The sequence below is a fragment of the Bombina bombina genome, chromosome 3, assembly GCF_027579735.1.
Source record: "Bombina bombina isolate aBomBom1 chromosome 3, aBomBom1.pri, whole genome shotgun sequence".
NCBI classification, from domain to species: Eukaryota; Metazoa; Chordata; class Amphibia; order Anura; family Bombinatoridae; genus Bombina; species Bombina bombina.
The window spans coordinates 179,920,054-179,935,100 of NC_069501.1; the positions used below are offsets into that span (position 1 = coordinate 179,920,054).

The 15,047-nt window shown below is 38.7% G+C and overlaps 1 protein-coding gene across 1 annotated transcript in view; it reads right to left on the reverse strand.

Annotated features, from left to right (window-relative positions):
- Positions 1 to 15,047, reverse strand: part of PROS1 (protein S) — a 224,672-nt gene that overhangs the window by 98,228 nt on the left and 111,397 nt on the right. The window contains exon 8 of the mRNA XM_053706038.1: positions 10,195 to 10,316. Within this exon, the coding sequence (XP_053562013.1) occupies positions 10,195 to 10,316 (122 nt within the window). The remainder of the gene's footprint in view (positions 1 to 10,194; positions 10,317 to 15,047) is intronic.

The following is a 15,047-nucleotide window of genomic DNA, read 5'->3' on the forward strand; positions in this document are numbered from 1 at the left end:
CTCTTACTACTATTTTCTATCTTCTAACCTCGAGAGGATTTTTTGGGTACTACTGCTAAAATTATCAAGCTTAGAGCCTTGTGAAACAGTCAAATCTTCTAGATCAGACACTCTCTGCTCAACCTCCTGCATTCTAGAGGAGAATTGTCTGATTTCTTGCGATAGGGAGGAAATATCCTGTTTGATTTCCAGCCTTAAAGCGTCAAATTTAGGAGAAAGGGCCTCAGAAATGCTGGCAACTAGACTTTGAATATTTAATACTTCATGTATGGTTGTGTTTGATAGGACTGATTGAACATCTGCTACTGGATCTTGTATGCTCTTAAGTTTTTTATCCCTTTGTCTGCCTGCCATTACTGGTGAAGATGTTTTAGCAGAGGTACCAAGAAACTTATCCATATACCAGTTGTGATAAGGTAAATGAGTGAGGAAAGAGAGAGAGAAAAAAAAAAAAAAAAAAAAGAAGAGGAAAGGAGGGGGGAGGATGGATAGCCCCAATTAGTGTGCTTGTGACGTGTAGGTGCTTATAAATGCACCAAGTCTAAAGTGATAGTATTGTGGTGCCCAGATGCAAATGGTTTTAAATTCTCAGAGAAGGGGAGGAAAAAACATAATTTATGTAAGAACTTACCTGATAAATTCATTTCTTTCATATTAGCAAGAGTCCATGAGCTAGTGACGTATGGGATATACATTCCTACCAGGAGGGGCAAAGTTTCCCAAACCTCAAAATGCCTATAAATACACCCCTCACCACACCCACAAATCAGTTTAACGAATAGCCAAGAAGTGGGGTGATAAGAAAAAAGTGCGAAAGCATAAAAAATAAGGAATTGGAATAATTGTGCTTTATACAAAAAAATCATAACCACCACAAAAAAGGGTGGGCCTCATGGACTCTTGCTAATATGAAAGAAATGAATTTATCAGGTAAGTTCTTACATAAATTATGTTTTCTTTCATGTAATTAGCAAGAGTCCATGAGCTAGTGACGTATGGGATAATGACTACCCAAGATGTGGATCTTTCCACGCAAGAGTCACTAGAGAGGGAGGGATAAAATAAAGACAGCCAATTCCGCTGAAAAATAATCCACACCCAAATAAAGTTTAAATTATAAGCAGAAGATTCAAACTGAAACAGCTGCCTGAAGTACTTTTCTACCAAAAACAGCTTCAGAAGAAGAAAACACATCAAAATGGTAGAATTTAGTAAAAGTATGCAAAGAAGACCAAGTTGCTGCTTTGCAAATCTGATCAACCGAAGCTTCATTCCTAAACGCCCAGGAAGTAGAAACTGACCTAGCAGAATGAGCTGTAATCCTTTGAGCCAGAGTTTTACCCGACTCGACATAAGCATGATGAATTAAAGATTTCAACCAAGATGCCAAAGAAATGGCAGAGGCCTTCTGACCTTTCCTAGAACCGGAAAAGATAACAAATAGACTAGAAGTCTTTCGGAAATTCTTAGTAGTTTCAACATAATATTTCAAAGCTCTAACAATATCCAATGAATGCAATGATCTCTCCTTAGAATTCTTAGGATTAGGACACAATGAAGGAACCACAATTTCTCTACTAATGTTGTTAGAATTCACAACCTTAGGTAAAAATTTAAAAGAAGTTCGCAACACCGCCTTATCCTGATGAAAAATCAGAAAAGGAGACTCACAAGAAAGAGCAGATAATTCAGAAACTCGTCTGGCAGAAGAGATAGCCAAAAGGAACAAAACTTTCCAAGAAAGTAATTTGATGTCCAACGAATGCATAGGTTCAAACGGAGGAGCTTGAAGAGCCCCCAGAACCAAATTCAAACTCCAAGGAGGAGAAATTGACTTAATGACAGGTTTTATACGAACCAAAGCTTGTACAAAACAATGAATATCAGGAAGAATAGCAATCTTTCTGTGAAAAAGAACAGAAAGAGCAGAGATTTGTCCTTTCAAGGAACTTGCAGACAAACCTTTATCCAAACCATCCTGAAGAAATTGTAAAATTCTCGGAATTCTAAAAGAATGCCAGGAAAAATGATGAGAAAGACACCAAGAAATATAAGTCTTCCAGACTCTATAATATATCTCCCTAGATACAGATTTACGAGCCAGTAACATAGTATTAATCACAGAGTCAGAGAAACCTCTTTGACTAAGAATCAAGCGTTCAATCTCCATACCTTTAAATTTAAGGATTTGAGATCCTGATGGAAAAAAGGACCTTGCGACAAAAGGTCTGGTCTTAACGGAAGAGTCCACGGTTGGCAAGAGGCCATCCGGACAAGATCCGCATACCAAAACCTGTGAGGCCATGCTGGAGCTACCAGCAGAACAAACGAGCATTCCTTCAGAATCTTGGAGATTACTCTTGGAAGAAGAACTAGAGGCGGAAAGATATAGGCAGAATGATACTTCCAAGGAAGTGACAATGCATCCACTGCTTCCGCTTGAGGATCCCTGGATCTGGACAGATACCTGGGAAGTTTCTTGTTTAGATGAGAGGCCATCAGATCTATTTCTGGAAGTCCCCACATTTGAACAATCTGAAGAAATACCTCTGGGTGAAGAGACCATTCGCCCGGATGTAATGTTTGGCGGCTGAGATAATCCGCTTCCCAATTGTCTATACCTGGGATATGAACCGCAGAAACTAGACAGGAGCTGGATTCCGCCCATACCAGAATTCGAGATACTTCCTTCATAGCCAGAGGACTGTGAGTCCCTCCTTGATGATTGATGTATGCCACAGTTGTGACATTGTCTGTCTGAAAACAAATGAACAATTCTCTCTTGATCCTCCAACCATGATCTTGAAGAAACAACACAAGTCGATTCGTATGAGATTCTGCTAAATGTGAAGACTGAGCAAGTACCAAGATATCGTCCAAATAAGGAAATACCACAATACCCTGTTCTCTGATTACAGACAGAAGGGCACCGAGAACCTTTGTAAAAATTCTTGGGGCTGTAGCTAGGCCAAACGGTAGAGCCACAAACTGGTAATGCTTGTCTAGGAAAGAGAATCTCAGAAACTGATAGTGATCTGGATGAATCGGAATATGCAGATATGCATCCTGTAAATCTATTGTGGACATATAATGCTCTTGCTGAACAAAAGGCAGGATAGTCCTTACAGTTACCATTTTGAATGTTGGTATCCTTACATAACGATTCAATATTTTTAGATCCAGAACTGGTCTGAAGGAATTCTCCTTCTTTGGTACAATGAAGAGATTTGAATAAAACCCCAGCCCCTGTTCCAGAACTGGAACTGGTATAATTACTCCAGCCAACTCTAGATCTGAAACACATTTCAGAAATGCTTGAGCCTTCGCTAGGTTTACTGGGACACGGGAAAGAAAAAATCTCTTTGCAGGAGGCCTTATCTTGAAGCCAATTCTGTACCCTTTTGAACCGATGTTCTGAATCCAGAGACTGTGAACAGAATTGAACCAAATTTCTTTGAAAAAACGTAATCTGCCCCCTACCAGCTGAGCTGGAATGAGGGCCGCACCTTCATGTGGACTTGGGAGCTGGCTTTGGTTTTCTAAAAGGCTTCGATTTATTCCAGACTGGAGATGGTTTCCAAACTGATACCGCTCCTGAGGATGAAGGATCAGGCTTTTGTTCCTTGTTGTGATGAAAGGAACGAAAACGATTATTAGACTAGATAATAGAATCCAACTGAGAACCAAATAATTTATTACCCTGGAAAGAAAGGGAAAGCAGAGTAGACTTAGAAGACATATCAGCATTCCAAGTTTTAAGCCATAAAGCTCTTCTAGCTAAAATAGCTAGAGACATATACCTGACATCAACTCTAATGATATCAAAGATGGCATCACAAATAAAATTATTAGCATGTTGTAGAAGAATAATAATGCTATGAGAATTATGATCTGTTACTTGTTGCGCTAAAGCTTCTAACCAAAAGGTTGAAGCTGCAGCAACATCCGCTAAAGATATAGCAGGTCTAAGAAGATTACCTGAACACAAGTAAGCTTTTCTTAGAAAGGATTCAATTTTCCTATCTAAAGGATCCTTAAAGGAAGTACCATCTGCCGTAGGAATAGTAGTACGCTTAGCAAGAGTAGAGACAGCCCCATCAACCTTAGGGATTTTGTCCCAAAATTCTAATCTGTCAGATGGCACAGGATATAATTGCTTAAAACGTTTAGAAGGAGTAAATGAATTACCCAAATTATTCCATTCCCTGGAAATTACTTCAGAAATAGCACCAGGGACAGGAAAAACTTCTGGAATAACTACAGAAGATTTAAAAACCTTATCTAAACGTTTAGATTTAGTATCAAGAGGACTAGAATCCTCAATTTCTAAAGCAATTAGGACTTCTTTAAGTAAAGAACAAATAAATTCCATTTTAAATAAATATGAAGATTTATCAGCATCAACCTCTGAGACAGAATCCTCTGAATCAGAATGAAAAAATTCATCTGAAAAATGAGAAGTTTTAAAAGACTTTTTACGTTTACTAGAAGGAGGAATAACAGACATAGCCTTCTTAATGGATTTAGAAACAAAAATCTCTTATGTTATCAGGAACACTCCGAGTATTAGATGTTGACGGAACAGCAACAGGTAATGTAACAGTACTAAAGGAAATATTATCTGCATTAGCAAGTTTGTCATGACAAACAGTACAAACAACAGCTGGAGGAACAGATACCAAAAGTTTACAGCAGATACACTTAGCTTTGGTAGCTCCAGCACCAGGCAGGGATTTTCCAGAAGTATCTTCTGACTCAGCTTCAACGTGGGACATCTTGCAATATGTAATAGAAAAAACAACATATAAAGCAAAATTGATCAAATTCCTTAAATGACAGTTTCAGGAATGGGAAAAAATGCCAGTGAACATGCTTCTAGCAACCAGAAGCAATAAATAATGAGACTTAAATAATGTGGAGACAATAGTGACGCCCATATTTTTTTAGCGCCAAAAAAAGACGCCCACATTATTTGGTGCCGCCACATCCGGAACGCCGACACCTTTGGCGCAAAAAAAGTCAAAAATGACGCAACTTCCGGCGACACGTATGACGCCGGAAACAGAAAAAAATTTTGCGCCAAAAAAGTCAGCGCCAAGAATGACGTAATAAAATGAAGCATTTTCAGCCCCCGTGAGCCTAACAGCCCACAAGGAAAAGTCAAATTTTTAAGGTAAGAAAAAATTATTTATTCATATGCATTATCCCAAATATGAAACTGACTGTCTGAAATAAGGAACGTTGAACATCCTGAGTCAAGGCAAATAAATGTTTGAATACATATATTTAGAACTTTATATAAAAGTGCCCAACCATAGCTTAGAGTGTCACAGAAAATAAGACTTACTTACCCCAGGACACTCATCTACATGTAGTAGAAAGCCAAACCAGTACTGAAACGAGAATCAGTAGAGGAAATGGTATATATAAGAGTATATCGTCGATCTGAAAAGGGAGGTAAGAGATGAATCTCTACGACCGATAACAGAGAACCTATGAAATAGACCCCGTAGAAGGAGATTACTGCATTCAAATAGGCAATACTCTCCTCACATCCCTCTGACATTCACTGCACGCTGAGAGGAAAACCGGGCTCCAACCTGCTGCGGAGCGCATATCAACGTAGAATCTAGCACAAACTTACTTCACCACCTCCATAGGAGGCAAAGTTTGAAAAACTGATTTGTGGGTGTGGTGAGGGGTGTATTTATAGGCATTTTGAGGTTTGGGAAACTTTGCCCCTCCTGGTAGGAATGTATATCCCATACGTCACTAGCTCATGGACTCTTGCTAATTACATGAAAGAAATTTGCTATAAACTGTTTTAAACAAAGGAGAAGAAAGAAGAAAAAAATAATAAAAAAAAATTGCAGAAGATATCAAGTTAAATACTTAGATAAACCAGAGACAGCTTTTGCCCCTTTTTACCATATTCCATTTATCCTTTCCAGCCCGGTCATAATTGTCATACCCCCCGTATCACCTCAGAATTAAAGGGCCACTGTAAGTAAATATTTTCTATGCCTGTTACTAACTAACTACCTCAAATATACTTTTTATCAATAGCATTTCATTAACATATCCCATATATCAGAAATCTTGTCTGCAAATTTAATTGTTTTCCAAACCCACTCCGTGGGTATCCTTTGCTCTGTACCAATCCGTTTACAATACCTAGGTTTCAAAATGGTGCTTTAAACACAAAGTTATTGGTTTAAGTATTTTGAACATGCAGTGCTGAAAATAGTGGGCAGGATAAAGTGACATCATCAGCGAATAAAAGATATAACTTTTAGAACCTTATGAAACTTAGTTTTGGAGAAAATATAGGTCAGTAGGTTTTAATTAATGTTTATTAACTTTAATATGTTAGTTGTTTAGCTTAAAAATTATAACAGAAAGTAATCCTTTAACTATAGGCAAATATATACCTTTAGCCTCTAGGGGGTTAGCCCGTAATTTTTGTCTTGTACGATTCTTGCCCTTTTTGCAGGTGTGACTTCTGCAATTAATTAAAGGCCAAAGAATTACTGCCTAAACCCCAGTTGAGTGCTACCTTTTTACTTTTAAATGACACTATACAGAGTAAAAAGAAAGAGTTCCGATCACATGACCAAGTAGAATATTAACAGTATCAGTTTTACATTTGTTCTGCCTGAAATATATAGATTTCAAAGGTAGCAACCAGGCCAGTTAAGGAATGACAACATTGTAACTGATTTAACAGGATAGAGTTCATTGCTAGCGCAATAGCCAAATTCAGAGTCTCTAGGGAGAAATATGGCAACAAAAAGGCTGTATATTAACTCTTTTTCTCTATTCCAGAGTCAGTAATTTTTTGTAGTCTCTTAGACCCTGATAAAACTATCAGTCTATTAATGATGGTGTATTTTCCCTTTCTTCTTTCCTCTTCACCTCTCTCCCATTAATTTTAAATAACCCCCTTTAATTGGAATAAGGATATTCTCTTTCTGTTGTATAATGCCCCTTTTTAATAGACCTCCAGATTAACCTCTATGTTACTTTTAAGATTCCAATTTTAGCGATCATGTTGTAGGGTTCAGCGGACAAGTAAGAGGAAATATACTGTGAAAGCAGTTCTCAATAACTCACCCCCTCTTGTGCTGCATGCTCGCCCGCCAGGATCTTCGCCAGGATATGGATTCTTGTAGAATAGTTCAAGCTGCAGGAGAGCCGCCTTCAAGCCTTCCGATATTCAACTCCGTTCGTGACTCCAGCCTCAACTCCCCTCTCGCAGCAACGGTGGGAGGGGAGAGAGGAGCGCCAACCTAGGCACCAACAACAGCATGGAGAACAGGCTCCACAACCGGTCCTCTATCCAGAGACGGACCCGACTCCCTCCCACGCAGCACTGGTGGGGGAGGAGGTGGAGCAAACACCCGGCACACTTAGTCCCCGAGGTTGGCCTGGCGGGAGGAGCAGGCTGGGGGGGGGGGGGGGGAGGGTTAATACCCGTGCAGGTGGCAAAGTTCCTCCGGGAAAGGAAGAGAGAGAAAGGTGTCTTAGGACTGGGGTGTAGGTGGTGTAACGCACCCCTATCAAAAGCCAGGTAAAGCTGTTGATACAAGCAGAGTAGACTCAGTGCAAATGCCAGTGGGTTGGTAGTCCACCGGGAAAGGTTCCAGAGGCGATTTTACTGACTGCCCCATAAAGCAGCCCCAGAGTCTGGGGCAGGGCGCGGAAATATCCACCGCCAAGAATTGCAGGACTGGAGGTGTGAGCTCAGCAACACCTGTCTGACTCCTCCTCCACCGGAACCATCTAGAGCATGCAATTTTAAGCAACTTTCTAATTTACTCCTATTTTTCCTGTCTAGAGCATGCAATTTTAAGCAACTTTCTAATTTACTCCTATCATCAAGTTTTCTTCGTTCTCTTGCTATCTTTATTTGAAAAAGCAAGAATTTAAGTATATGAGCCGGCCCATTTTTGGTTCGGCACCTGGGTAGCACTTTCTGATTGGTGTCTAAATGTAGCCACCAATCAGCAAGCGCTACCCAGGTGCTGAACCAAAAATGGGCCAGCTCCTAAGCTTACATTCAAATAAAGATACCAAGAGGACGAAGAAAAATTGATAATAGGAGTAAATTAGAAAGTTGCTTAAAATTGTTGCTCTATCTGAATCAATTCATTTTGATTAGACTATTCCTTTAAACAGTGATTACCAAAGTGGATGTTACCTCCCCCTGGGGGCAGCAGGATTACCAAGAAGACATTAATAGACACAAGATGTTGAAGAAGTCGATAGGATTACTCTAGATATACAGTGGACGCTAGTGTGCCCACAAAGCTTGATTATAGTAAATATGCTGCTAGATACCTAAAGTAAAACAAACTTCTTGCTTTGCATTTAAAGTTTTGCCACTCTCTGCTTTCAAGGCTTTTTTCCTTTTCAGATAGTTCAGGTTTATTAGCAACACTCTCTCTACCTGCAATAAATTACAGCCACTTGTACAGAAGGCTTGCATGCTTTGTTTTACCAGCGCTGTACATTATTGCTGACATTAACCCTTTGAGTGCTAAGCACTTTCCCACCTGGGTGCTAAGATTTTTTAAGTTTTTTTTTTATTTTTTTGAACAATTTTTTTTTAACTTTTCTTTTTTTTTCCCAGACCCCCAAGTCTTACACTGTTGGAAAGGTTATGCGATTGCCTTTCCAATGGTGGGTCTTGGGGTCTGTAGCTGCTTAGATGCCTGAGATACAGGCTTCTAAAGCAGCATGTCCCCTGCTCCTATACTTAACATTGTTAAGTATAAATAAATTTGCGCTGTGACGTCATCACGTTATTGCGAGTGACGTCACCACGCAAAACAGAAAGCCCCGGCAATGCCTGTCACTCTACAGGCACGATTGCCGGGGTAGGAGCGGGTGGGAGCTCCAAGATCTCCCTCAAGGTGGGAGCGTGCTAGTGATGGCTCTGAGACGTCATTAGAACCATAGTGGGAAACTTTGTGACGGCTCAGAGCCATCATTAGCACTCAAAGGGTTAAAAAGATATGCAACAGAATTTTTTCTTTCATGATTCAGACAAAATATGCAATTTTGAACTACTTTCCAATTTATCCGTGTTATCAAATTTGCTTAAAAATTGTGGCATCTTTTGTTGAAGGTGCAACAATTCTCTACTGGGAGCTAGCTGAAAACATTGGGTGAGTCAATGACAAGAGGCATATATGTGCAGTCAGTAATCAGCAGCTAGCTACCTAGGTATGCTTTTCAACAAAGGAAACAAAAAAACAAAGCAAATCAGATAAAATAAATAAAATGGAAAGTTGTTTAAATTGCATGCCCTAATTGAATCAGTTAAGCAATTGCTAAATGTTGTATAAATGACTGTTGGACAGTGGCTATCGATTTTAAAAAGCTGCTATCACAAGATCAAGAGGATACATTTTTAATTTAATAAACTAAAAAGTTTTATTTCAAATCTGAATGTTTAATTAATATTTCAGAATAATATATTTACCAGGTAGGGTAGGGGGCACTGGTGGTAAGTCTATGGAACCAAGAAGTAAGTGGCCAGAAAGTTTAGAAACCATTGGCTCAGACCAGTGACGGTACCCCTGATATTTTGGAACTACATTTCCCATGGTCCTCAAATAGACAGCAGAGAGCCTAAGCATCTTGGGAAATGCAGGTTCCAAAAATCTGGGGTGCCAAGAACTGTCTTAGATTGTTACAGGAAACTATACATGCTTGCATTTTCCATGCCTCCGCCAGGAGTATTGTGTGCTATTGCTATTCAAAAGAAAGCTGATGTCACACTGAAACAAATCTGTATCAAATCACAAAAAAGTCCCCCTTCTGCTAGCTGGAAATTTCTATTGTAAGCAAGGGGCGAAAACAGCCAAGACAATGGCACACACAGAAAGAGTATCTACATATGTTTTATGCAATAATTATATAGTGGTATGATACAATACTGACAACCTATGTGTTGCCAACAAATTCACAGTGCTAAGCATTGCCTACTCCTGAAGCAGGTCCAAATAAGTTAAATGAAGAAGCCAGTGAAAAACAATTGCAGCAAAAAGATGATAATATATTCAGACATTTTCCTTATTCCGTCTGTATGTTAATTTAGTGTAACACTACAGAAAGCTCTTCTAATTACAAGGTGCTGTATGTCTCTTTAAATGCAGGTGAATATAAATGTATAATTGTACTACTTACAATGCAAGTTTTCTTGTCCTGAGCAAGCTTGAACCCCTTTCGTCCATTGCAGTAGCAAGTGTAACTTCCAAGTGTATTAACACACATTTGACCACAAACGTTGTCAGCACATTCATTCACGTCTAACAAAAAAAATAAAGAGATTGAAATCAGAACCTTACACACCATTTGACATTATGAACTGGCTGACAAATCCATTAACTGGAAGCTTGACAGATCGGTTCAAATGGAATCTATCTTTGAACACTGTCATTTAAATCAACCAAAGTACTACACTGAGTTATAAATTATTGCCTAGAGATTTTTAAGAGCAATAACACTTTAAAAATGTGTTATTTGTTCCAGATATTTTGTCTGATTAATGTAAAAGAAGCCAAGAGAGACATCCTCAGAAATTAAACACATTCAATTTAGCTCTACTCAATGTATATGTATCCCTGCATTTAGCTCAGAAACAATACTGTTACCAGAAATGCCTCAATTGCTATTTTTGCGAAGAATTTGAACATAAATATAATACAAAATATAAAGTAATTTAATTAACTACTAAAACGTTACCTTTATTAAAAATCAATATTACACTAATATTGATAATGCTTGCTACTACACTTTTAGTTAACATATTGGGGGGTAGTTATCAAGCCGTCAACCTCAAATACGCTGGAATTCCGCAGCGTATTTGTGGCGAGGCTGATTCGCCTTAGTTATCAAAGGCTAAAGACCGGCAAAAGTAGAATTTTGTGACGTAAACTTCGATCCGCCGGACTCAGTCCGACACAGATCGATTCTTACGTCACTCCAGATGTTCCGCACACAAGTGCGGCACAATCTAACTACTTTTGCTAGTTATCAAAAAACTAGCAGGTACGCTCGGCACTTATACGGCCCAGAGTACCTGGTTTTCAAACCACCACCCTGGAGGCGGCGGATCCCATAGGAATCAATGGGAGTCTGACCATAGCGAAAGTACAAGTTTGCTGCTGCCAGACATCCCATTGATTCCTATGGGAGCTGTCTACACCTAACACCCTAACACGTACCCCGAGTCTAAACACCACTAATCTGCCCCCCTACACGCCGCAACTAAATAAAGTTATTCCCACCTAAACCGCCGCTCCCGGAGCCCACCGCAAGCTACTCTATACATATTAACCCCTAAACCGCCGCTCCCTGAGCCCACCACAACTATAATATATGTATTAACCCCTAAACCGCTGCTCCCGGAGCCCACCGCCACCTACATTATACCTAGTAACCCCTACCCTGCCCCCCCTATACCTCCGCCCTCTATAATAAAGTTATTAACCCCTATCCTGCCCCCCACTACACCGCCGCCACTGTAATAAATTTATTAACCCCTAAACCTAAGTCTAACACTAACCCTAACACCCCCTAACTTAAATATTAATTAAATAAATCTAAATAATATTTCTATTATGAACTAAATTAATCCTATTTAAAACTAAATACTTACCTTTAAAATAAACCCTAATATAGCTACAATATAAATAATAATTATATTGTAGCTATCTTAGGATTTATTTTTATTTTACAGGCAAATTTCAATTTATTTTAACTAGTTACAATAGCTATTAAATAGTTATTAACTATTTAATAGCTTACCTAGCTAAAATAAAGAGAAATTTACCTGTAAAATAAAAACTAACCTAAGTTACAATTACACCTAACACTACACTATACTTTAATAAATTATTCCTATTTAAAACTAAATACTTACCTGTAAAATAAACCCTAAGATAGCTACAATGTAATTAATAATTACATTGTAGCTATTTTAGGATTTATATTTATTTTACAGGTAACTTTGTATTTATTTTAGCTAGTTAGAATAGTTATTAAATAGTTATTAACTATTTAATAACTACCTAGCTAAAAGAAATACAAAATTACCTGTAAAATAAATCCTAACCTAAGTTACAATTAAACCTAACACTACACTATCATTAAATTAATTAAATAAATTAAATACAAATAACTACAATTAAATACAATTACATAAACTAACTAAAGTACAAAAAATAAAAAAAGCTAAGTTACAAAAAATAAAAAACATAAGTTACAAACATTTAAAAAATATTACAACAATTTTAAGCTAATTACACCTTATCTAAGCCCCCTAATAAAATAATAAAGCCCCCCAAAATAAAAACATCCCCTACCCTATTCTACATTAAAAAAGTTCAAAGCTCTTTTACCTTACCAGCCCTTAAAAGGGCCTTTTGTGGGGCATGCCCCAAAGAAAACTGCTCTTTTGCATGTAAAAGAAAAATACAACCCCCCCAACATTAAAACCCACCACCACCCACATACCCCTAATCTAACCCAAACTCCCCTTAAAATAACCTAACACTAATCCCCTGAAGATCATCCTACCTTGAGTCGTCTTCACTCAGCCGAGCCACCGATGGAACTGAAGAGGAAATCTGGAGCGCCAGAAGTGATCCTCCAAGCGGCGCTGAAGAAGCCTTCCATCCGGCCGATGTCATCTTCCAAGCGGCGCTGAAGATCATCTTCCATCCGGGCGATGTCATCTTCCAAGCGGGGTCTTCAATCTTCATGCTTCAGGATCGATCTTCATCCCGCCGACGCGGAACATCCTTCTTCCCCGACGGACTAACGACGAATGAAGGCTCCTTTAAGGGACGTCATCCAAGATGGCGTCCCTTCAATTCCGATTGGCTGATAGGATTCTATCAGCCAATCGGAATTAAGGTAGGAAAAATATGATTGGCTGATTGAATCAGCCAATCAGATTGAGATCGCATTCTATTGGCTGATCGGAACAGCCAATATAATGCGATCTCAATCTGATTGGCTGATTCAATCAGCCAATCAGATTTTTCCTACCTTAATTCCGATCGGCTGATAGAATCCTATCAGCCAATCGGAATTGAAGGGACGCCATCTTGGATGACGTCCCTTAAAGGAGCCTTCATTCGTCGTTAGTCCGTCGGGATGAAGATCGATCCTGAAGCAAGAAGATTGAAGACCCCGCTTGGAAGATGATCTTCAGCGCCACTTGGAAGATGACATCGGCCGGATGGAAGACTTCTTCAGCGCCGCTTGGAGGATCACTTCATCGGATGGAAGATTTCTTCAGCGCCCCTTGGAGGATCACTTCTGGCGCTCCGGATTTCCTCTTCAGTTCCATCGGTGGCTCGGCTGAGTGAAGACGACTCAAGGCAGGATGATCTTCAGGGGATTAGTGTTAGGTTATTTTAAGGGGGGTTTGGGTTAGATTAGGGGTATGTGGGTGGTGGGTTTTAATGTTGGGGGGGGGTTGTATTTTTCTTTTACAGGCAAAAGAGCAGTTTTCTTTGGGGCATGCCCCACAAAAGGCCCTTTTAAGGGCTGGTAAGGTAAAAGAGCTTTGAACTTTTTTAATGTAGAATAGGGTAGGGAATGTTTTTATTTTGGGGGGCTTTGTTATTTTATTAGGGGGCTTAGATTAGGTGTAATTAGCTTAAAATTGTTGTAATATTTTTTAAATGTTTGTAACTTATGTTTTTTATTTTTTGTACTTTAGTTAGTTTATGTAATTGTATTTAATTGTAGTTATTTGTAGTTAATGTATTTAATTAATTTAATTAATTTAATGATAGTGTAGTGTTAGGTTTAATTGTAACTTAGGTTAGGATTTATTTTACAGGTAATTTTGTATTTCTTTTAGCTAGGTAGTTATTAAATAGTTAATAACTATTTAATAACTATTCTAACTAGCTAAAATAAATACAAAGTTACCTGTAAAATAAATATAAATCCTAAAATAGCTACAATGTAATTATTAATTACATTGTAGCTATCTTAGGGTTTATTTTACAGGTAAGTATTTAGTTTTAAATAGGAATAATTTATGAAAGTATAGTGTAGTGTTAGGAGTAATTGTAACTTAGGTTAGCTTTTATTTTACAGGTAAATTTCTCTTTATTTTAGATAGGTAAGCTATTAAATAGTTAATAACTATTTAATAGCTATTGTACCTAGTTAAAATAAATTGAAAGTTACCTATAAAATAAAAATAAATCCTAAGATAGCTACAATATAATTATTATTTATATTGTAGGTATATTAGGGTTTATTTTATAGGTAAGTATTTAGTTTTAAATAGGATTAATTTAGTTAATAATATAAATATTATTTAGATTTATTTAATTAATATTTAAGTTAGGGGGGTGTTAGGGGTAGTGTTAGACTTAGGTTTAGGGGTAAATTTATTACAGTGGCGGCGGTGTAGTGGGGGGCAGGATAGGGGTTAATAAATTTATTATAGGTGGCGACGGTGTGGGGGGGCAGGATAGGGGTTAATAACTTTATTATAGAGGGCAGCGGTATAGGGGGGGCAGGATAGGGGTTAATAAATTTAAGATAGGTTGTGGCGGGTTCAGGGAGCGGCGGTTTAGGGGTTAAACTATTTATTTATTTGCGGCGAGGTGCGGGATCGGCAGGATAGGGGTTAATAACTTTATTACAGAGGGTGACGGTATAGGGGGGGCAGGATAGGGGTTACTAGGTATAATGTAGGTGGCAGCGGTGTCAGGGAGCGGCGGTTTAGGGGTTAATACATTTATTAGAGTTGCGGCAGGGTCTAGGAGCGGCGGTTTAGGGGTTAATACATTTAGCAGAGTTGCGGCGGGGTCTAGGAGCGGCGGTTTAGGGGTTAGTAACTTTATTTAGTTGCGGGGGGCTCCGGGGGCGCTGGTATAGGGGGTAGAACAGTGCAGTTTAGTGTGAGTGCTTAGTGACAGGCTAGCAAGAAAGCTGGGAAAAAGCCGCAGAGCAGCGAGATCGGATGAGTGATAACTCTCACAGTCCGCTGCTCATCGCCCTGTGGC